Source organism: Lethenteron reissneri, unplaced genomic scaffold (assembly GCF_015708825.2).
Source record: "Lethenteron reissneri isolate LAM-NWPU_2019-01 unplaced genomic scaffold, ASM1570882v1 scaffold_1290, whole genome shotgun sequence".
In the NCBI taxonomy this organism is placed as follows: domain Eukaryota; kingdom Metazoa; phylum Chordata; class Hyperoartia; order Petromyzontiformes; family Petromyzontidae; genus Lethenteron; species Lethenteron reissneri.
Window position 1 is genome coordinate 34,352 of NW_026890993.1, and position 8,756 is coordinate 43,107.

The following is an 8,756-nucleotide window of genomic DNA, read 5'->3' on the forward strand; positions in this document are numbered from 1 at the left end:
ATCGAAATTTTGCTTTCATGGCTTTATTTTGGTGATTTCGAAAAGTGTAGTGGTTTAGCCAGTTAGTTTGTTGTAGTACAGAGTTAGACTGATGGCCTTAATCTAAGTTGTCTTATTGTTGTTGTTGTTGTTGTCACATCTCTAACGTCTTAACAGGGGCTTCAAAACAGCAACATCGAGGACGACAAGAGGTCAAGCTGGTTCACCAATGTGAACGATGGACGTTACATTAAAAAATTGATAAAAAAAAATATTCCTCGTGGAGGATGCGGGAATCGATCCGGCGACCTAAACATCAAAGAGATCAGTGCATCTGTTAGCGTGCTCACGCTACCAGGTACACTAAACTCTTATTGGCATCGAGAGGGCTCAAGTGTAGTTACTAGCGTGCCAGTTGTGTGTGTTAGCGAGCTCTGTGTTGTCAGTAAGACATTTCACACCGTCTATCCTTGTACTGGACGTGCATTTGAGATGTGTTCACTTCTCTTTTCTCGAGCGCGCTACCATCTGAGCCAATAATAAAATTAAAACATAATAAAATAATTATTATATTATACATAATAAAATAATTATTATACATAATAAAATAATCATTATACATAAAAAAATAATTATTTTATTATAAAATAATTATTTTATTATACATAATAAAATAATTATTTTATTATGTTTTATTTTTATTATTTCCATTCTACGTGACTTTACCGAAAGAACCAAGAAGATGACACACACAGCTTGCACGATACCAACGACACTGGGACCCTCACGATGCTACGGAGAGATCAGCGCACCTGGTGGCGTGAGCACGCCACTAAGTACACTGACCTCTGTTTAGGTTGCTGGATCGACGCCAGCATCCTCCACGAGGAATATTTTTAAAAAAATCAAATTATAAATGTAACGTCTGGCGTTATTGTTGGTGACATGTTCACATTGGTGAACCAGCTTGACCTCTTGTCGCCCTCAATTTTGCTGTTTTAAAGCCCCTTTAAGACGTTAGAGATGTGACGAGAAATAAAAAATACTTATAAAAAATATACATATCGAGCCCGGCAGGAATCGAACCTACAACCTTCTACTCTGCAGGCAGCCGCGCTACCCATTGCACCACAGACACCACGTGACTCTCTCAAAATATAATAAAATGACTATTTCATTTTACATAATCAAATAATTATTTTAATATGTTTTATAATTAAAAGAAAAGAATTATTTCATTATACGTAAAAAAATATTTATTTATTATGTTTTATCATAAAAATAAAATATAATAATAATAAAAAAATTTTGCTCATGCGAAAATACCTATTTTTTTTAACAAAATAAAACATTGAATATTTATTTTATTATACATAATAATAAAATAAATATTTTATTATACATTAAAGCAAAAAACCCACGTTTCGATCGCAATACATTAACATAATGTATTAATGACGTCAGTTAGAGTAGCCACTCGTTTTGGAGGGGCTGTTGCTTGTACCCCGAGAGTGACGTCATGTCACCTGCTGCCGCGTGACGTCACGAGCTGCAGCTTCGCGCGTGCAGTGAAATCCGAGGTGAGAAATTCTCATCGCGGTTGTTGTTGTGGTTGTTGTTGTGGTTGTTGTTGTTGTTTACCAAGCTAGAGCCTCGCTCTCTCTCTCGTAGGGATGTCACTAGAGCAGCAGCAGCTTGTGAATCGATGTCCAAGTTGGAACTTTACAACGCGGGGCCTAGACACGCGGGGCCTTGCCTCCTGCCCTCGCCTGGTCGCGTTTGCTTTAATTCCCTCCCTTAAGTTTAATTTGTCTTCACGCGGCTCGCTACTTTGTCACTTTGGTTTATTGTAGATATTGACGCAGTTTTTTTTTTCGTTTTTTTACCAGCCCAAGCCCGCCTGAGCTGCTGTACCGCTCTTGTTTACAGAAGCTACCTGCCCACAACAACAACAAGGTGGGTTTTGTCAACGCGTGTCTCAATGTTTTGACTTAAAACTTTCGTAACTGCAGCAATTCATATTCTTGGTTCTTTCGGTGAAGTCACGGAGATAGAAAATTTAATAAAAATAACATAATAAAATGAATAAAAGTAAACAAAATTGTAAATAAATAAAAAAACCCCACGACGTTTCGATCAAGTGGCATTTATTTGATGTTATTATCTGTTGTTATTGTCTATCTACGTGACTTTACCGAAAGAACCAAGAATACGTGTGAAAATGTGTATCGGTCAAAGACGCTGAACGCGTGCTGATGTTGACTTTAAATGTGGAGGGGAAACCCGGGAGATCCGGAGGAAAATCCACGCGACCACGGAGAGAGAGACACGCAAACTCCAAATATACAGCAGCAGCAGGCGTCAGGGTCGGGATCGAACCCACGACTTCCTGTATACCAGGCGAGGTAGTCAACATCTCACCACGGAGAGAGAGACACGCAAACTCCAAATATACAGCAGCAGCAGGCGTCAGGGTCGGGATCGAACCCCGACTTCCTGTATACCAGGTGAGGTAGTCAACATCTCACCACGGAGAGAGAGACACGCAAACTCCAAATATACAGCAGCAGCAGGCGTCAGGGTCGGGATCGAACCCCGACTTCCTGTATACCAGGTGAGGTAGTCAACATCTCACCACGGAGAGAGAGACACGCAAACTCCAAATATACAGCAGCAGGCGTCAGTGTCGGGATCGAACCCACGACTTCCTGTATACCAGGCGAGGTAGTTAACATCTCACCACGGAGAGATAGAGAGACACGCGAACTCCAAATATACAGCAGCAGCAGGCGTCAGGGTCGGGATCGAACCCACGACTTCCTGTATACCAGGCGAGGTAGTCAACATCTCACCACGGAGAGAGAGACACGCAAACTCCAAATATACAGCAGCAGCAGGCGTCAGGGTCGGGATCGAACCCCGACTTCCTGTATACCAGGTGAGGTAGTCAACATCTCACCACGGAGAGAGAGACACGCAAACTCCAAATATACAGCAGCAGCAGGCGTCAGGGTCGGGATCGAACCCCGACTTCCTGTATACCAGGTGAGGTAGTCAACATCTCACCACGGAGAGAGAGACACGCAAACTCCAAATATACAGCAGCAGGCGTCAGTGTCGGGATCGAACCCACGACTTCCTGTATACCAGGCGAGGTAGTTAACATCTCACCACGGAGAGATAGAGAGACACGCGAACTCCAAATATACAGCAGCAGCAGGCGTCAGGGTCGGGATCGAACCCACGACTTCCTGTATACCAGGTGAGGTAGTTAACATCTCACCACGGAGAGAGAGAGACACGCAAACTCCAAATATACAGCAGCAGCAGGCGTCAGCGTCGGGATCGAACCCACGACTTCCTGTATACCAGGTGAGGTAGTCAACATCTCAACACGGAGAGAGAGAGAGACACGCAAACTCCAAATATACAGCAGCAGGCGTCAGGGTCGGGATCGAACCCACGACTTCTTGTATACCAGGCGAGGTAGTCAACATCTCACCACGGAGAGAGAGAGAGACACGCAAACTCCAAATATACAGCAGCAGCAGGCGTCAGGGTCGGGATCGAACCCACAACTTCCTGTATACCAGGCGAGGTAGTTAACATCTCACCACGGAGAGAGAGAGAGACACGCAAACTCCAAATATACAGCAGCAGGCGTCAGGGTCGGGATCGAACCCACGACTTCCTGTATACCAGGCGAGGTAGTTAACATCTCACCACGGAGAGAGAGAAACACGCAAACTCCAAATATACAGCAGCAGCAGGCGTCAGGGCCGGGATCGAACCCACGACTTCCTGTATACCAGGTGAGGTAGTTAACATCTCACCACGGAGAGAGAAACACGCAAACTACAAATATACAGCAGCAGGCGTCAGGGTCGGGATCGAACCCACGACTTCCTGTATACCAGGCGAGGTAGTTAACATCTCACCACGGAGAGAGAGACACGCAAACTCCAAATATACAGCAGCAGCAGTAGGCGTCAGGGTCGGGATCGAACCCACGACTTCCTGTATACCAGGTGAGGTAGTTAACATCTCACCACGGAGAGAGAGAGACACGCAAACTCCAAATATACAGCAGCAGCAGGCGTCAGGGTCGGGATCGAACCCACGACTTCCTGTATACCAGGCGAGGTAGTTAACATCTCCTAGCCACCGTGATGATGATGAGAGAGAGACACCAAACTCCAAATATACAGCAGCAGGCGTCAGGGTCGGGATCGAACCCACGACTTCCTGTATACCAGGTGAGGTAGTCAACATCTCACCAAGGAGAGAGAGAGACACGCAAACTCAAAATATACAGCAGCAGGCGTCAGGGTCGGGATCGAACCCACGACTTCCTGTATACCAGGCGAGGTAGTTAACATCTCACCACGGAGAGAGAGAGACACGCAAACTCCAAATATACAGCAGCAGGCGTCAGGGTCGGGATCGAACCCACTACTTCCTGTATACCAGGCGAGGTAGTTAACATCTCACCACGCAGAGAGAGACACGCAAATTCCAAATATACAGCAGCAGGTGTCAGGGTCGGGATCGAACCCACTACTTCCTGTATACCAGGCGAGGTAGTTAACATCTCACCACGGAGAGAGAGAGAGACACGCAAATTCCAAATATACAGCAGCAGGTGTCAGGGTCGGGATCGAACCCACTACTTCCTGTATACCAGGCGAGGTAGTTAACATCTCAGCACGGAGATACGAGGGCTTCCAGGCATGTTTATGACCATTTGCCCTCTCATTGTGTGCAATAACAGCCTGTGTGATGAATTTGGGAAACTTTTTCACGACATCATGAATATATGAATAAGTATAGACCTGTAAGTCACGTGTGACTGTGTTTTTGCATTCATCTGTGCCTCGACACTGACGTGTAGGTGGTGTGGATATTATTTTTTTCTGTCTACAGCTGTCGCTTGGTCTGATGGAGCAAAGGCAGTCAGCACAGCTCGGTACGGCAAGGCAACAATGCGACCAGCGTGGATACAGCACGGAGCGGACTGGAAATTTGACACAGCACCAGAGAACACACACAGGAGAGAAACCCTTCAAGTGCAGTGTGTGTGTGAAGGCATTTTCACAGTCATCTACTCTTAAAAGACACCAGAGAACACACACAGGAGAGAAACCTTTCAAGTGTACTCTGTGCAGGAAGGCTTTTTCTTTTTTACATCATCTCGTAAAACACCAGAGAACACACACGGGAGAGAAACCCTTCAAGTGCAGTGTGTGTGGGGTGGCATTTTCACAGTCAAATAATCTTAAAAGACACCAGAGAACACACACAGGAGAGAAACCTTTCAAGTGTACTCTGTGCAGGAAGGCTTTTTCTTTTTTACATCATCTCGTAAAACACCAGAGAACACACACGGGAGAGAAACCCTTCAAGTGCAGTGTGTGTGGGGTGGCATTTTCACAGTCAAATAATCTTAAAAGACACCAGAGAACACACACAGGAGAGAAACCTTTCAAGTGTACTCTGTGCGGGAAGACGTTTTCTCTTTTACATCATCTCGTAATACACCAGAGAACACACACGGGAGAGAAACCCTTCAAGTGCAGTGTGTGTGGGAAGGCATTTGCACAGTCACCAAATCTTCAAGCACACCAGAGAACACACACAGGAGAGAAACCCTTCAAGTGCACTGTGTGTGACGAGGCATTTGCACAGTCATCAGATCTTAAAAAACACCAGAGAACACACACAAGAGAGAAACCCTTCAAGTGCAGTGTGTGTGGGAAGGCGTTTTCACGGTCATCTTATCTTAAAATACACCAGAGAACACACACGGGAGAGAAACCCTTCAAGTGCACTGTGTGTGGGAAGGCATTTTCACAGTCATCTTCTCTTATAAAACACCAGAGAACACACACAGGAGAGAAACCCTTCAAGTGCACTGTGTGTGGGAAGGCATTTACACAGTCATCAAATCTTCAAGCACACCAGAGAATACACATGGGAGAGAAACTCTTCAAGTGCACTCCGTGCAGGATAGCATTTACACGGTCATCACATCTTAAAAAACACCAGAGAACACACACGGGAGAGAAACTCTTCAAGTGCACTCTGTGTGGGAAGGCATTTACACGGTCAACACGTCTTCAAGTACACCAGAGAACACACAAGCGTCAGAAGATCCACAAGGACTGGAGTCTGAAGACAGCTTGTGAAAGTCAAAGTGCTGCAATGAGCCCATTCCTCGTGAAACAAGAACCGGAAGAAAATCCCAGCTTGGACACTTTTAAAGGTATCGAGGTGAAATGTGAAGAGGTGAAGGTGGAATGTGAAGAAGTGATGGTGAAATGTGAAGAAGTGAAGGTAAAATGTGAAGATGAAGATTCAAGTCCAAAATGTGACCTTCACATCGATGGAGGCAACGTGAAGCAGGAGGAGAATTCTGACTGTGAGGCAGAGCGAGGGAACTCCCAGCAGTTTGTGGAAGTGGAGGTGTGGGTGGACTTCCTCTGAGACAACACGAAGTCAAATGGAGACCCGGTAGATGTGTAAGCTTGAGACGATGTCGCTCCAATAGATGCACCTTTGTCACAGGCCTTTAATGACAAGAATGTGAAGTTGAACACTCAGTTCCTAGGTGCAACCTGCAGGGTAAGAGCGGCCAGTCTTTGTGGACCTGTGTGTTGGGTAGATCTCTAACCAGGAGCGAGAGCCAATAAGCTCCCAAGCATTCACTCTGTTATAATTGCTTTTACATGGTGCTTACTTAATCCGCTCAGCAACTCGGAGTTTTGTATCGTATCTCGTCTCAAACACTCGAGGAGCACCCCAAGTGGCAGCTGCCCCTGTGTGGCACAAGGTGGTGGCCCTGCACCGGCCTGCGTGTGGACAAGAGCCTGTCAGTAGGGGGCGATGGTTGATGTGGCATCTCAGTTGTGGAGTTTGTAGGTAATGTTTAGAATTTGCTACATTTTGACCCAGACGCCAGCATGCAAAGGCCTACTCGTTTTGAATTGCATAATTGTGTGTTTTACATCCACTGTTCAGTAGAGGGTGCATTCTTTAAATAGCTCCTTGTTAATAAGATGTTATCTAAACTAAATTGTTCAATTTTGGAAGAACGTAATCAACCAGGTAGGGTGTTGACTGTTGTGTTGGCCGACTCTGTGTTGTGTTGCATTATATTTCTAAGTTCACTATGTTTTCTCATTCACTTGTTGCACCTGATGATGGTTGCTTGTATTCCAATCGAAACGTCGTATTCTGTTATTTAATTTATTTCTCCGTGACTTTACCGATGCAGTAAGTTTCACTGCAGTTATTCAATTTTGTCAATATGCCTGTCAGTAGTTTAGAATGAATACTTGTCTGATTGTGCGCGTACATTGAACATTTTGTCTGAGGGTCAAACATCGAATAAGTGATGTTGGGGCAAAGTGTGTGTGTGTGTTTGTAAGTAGCCTGTAGAGATTACTCAGGTTAGACCCGTTATTCTTGTGATACAGCTCAAAGGGTACTTTTGTGTTTCAAGGAAGTATCTGCCTCTGGAGTAGGGAGCATGCAATAGGGAGCACGCTCGGATCATCCAACAGTTACAAGGCGTACCGCTTAAACGCTACACGTAGAGGAGATACATTCTCTACAACACGAATTATAATTTTGTATTACGTGTTGACAGAGACTTTGTCAAACTAGGACGATAAATGCTCCTTGTTGATTCACGTCTGGAGGTTCATAACCGTGGGTTGAAGCAAGCCCGGCTGCTGTTGAGACGCTGTTCACCAATAAGGGTCCATAGGTGGCTTGCACTGAATCAATGATGCACTCCCAGAAGGCCGTGATGGTTATAGTTTAAAACATTCCTTTCGTGGAGAGATCGATAAATGAAATATGTAAAGTCTGAATTCTTTCATAGCAAGGAGGTAATTTTAAGAGTACATTTAAAATGCATTTTTTTTACAATTTTGTGTTCAGTTACAAGGCAGAGCACATCGAGTAGATACATTCTACCCAACGCTAATTAGGATTTTGTATGACGTCTTATGTTGGTGAACTAGGACAAGAAATGTTCCTTGCTGATGAACGTCTGGATGTTGACAACCGTGGGTAGAAGCGAGCCCTGACTGCTGTTGAGACATCGTGCACAAGAACCGGTCCACAGCTGCCTCGCACTGAGTCACTGCTGCACTAGTCATGGACTCGCACAAGGCCGTGGGATTTATATTTTGTGTAAAACGTTCCTTTGTTTCGTGGAGAGACGATTAAATGAAAGACGTCTCGTCTGCTGATCTTGTTCATATCTGTGTACATCGATGTCCCACATTGCTTACCACATTTAAATGTTAGTTTTGGAGCTTTCGTGACTGCAGGAATTATTCTTTGGTTCTTTCGGTAAAGTCACGTCTAAAGATAAAATAATAAATTGAATAATAGCATATTACGACGTTTCGATTGCAACACAAGCAATCATCATCAGGCATAAAAGAAATAGCAACAAAAATCTAACTAGAAAACTATAGACAGACACACAAGCAGACAGACATCACAAGGACACACAGAGAGAATACATCGGCACAAAGAGAGAGGTCGTTTCTGTGACGGGGCCTTAAATATAGATCTGTCTGATTGTGTGTCTGTCTATAGTTTTATGGTTAGATTTTTTATTTCTTTTATACCTGATGACGATTGCTTGTGTTGCAATCGAAACGTCGTATGCTATTTTTAAATTTATTATTTTATCTTTTTACGTCACTTTACCGAAAGAACCAAAGAGTCATTCCTGCAGTCACGAAAGCTCCAAATAAAGA

The 8,756-nt window shown here is 44.4% G+C and overlaps 1 protein-coding gene across 1 annotated transcript; it reads left to right on the forward strand.

Annotated features, from left to right (window-relative positions):
• Positions 1 to 1,872: 1,872 nt before the first annotated feature.
• On the forward strand, positions 1,873 to 8,179 carry LOC133361913 (zinc finger protein OZF-like). Its single transcript, XM_061580886.1, has 2 exons — positions 1,873 to 1,935; positions 4,903 to 8,179. The coding sequence occupies exon 2, from the start codon at positions 4,918 to 4,920 to the stop codon at positions 6,460 to 6,462; it is 1,545 nt and encodes a 514-aa protein (XP_061436870.1). The 5' UTR covers positions 1,873 to 1,935; positions 4,903 to 4,917; the 3' UTR covers positions 6,463 to 8,179.
• Positions 8,180 to 8,756: the final 577 nt, after the last annotated feature.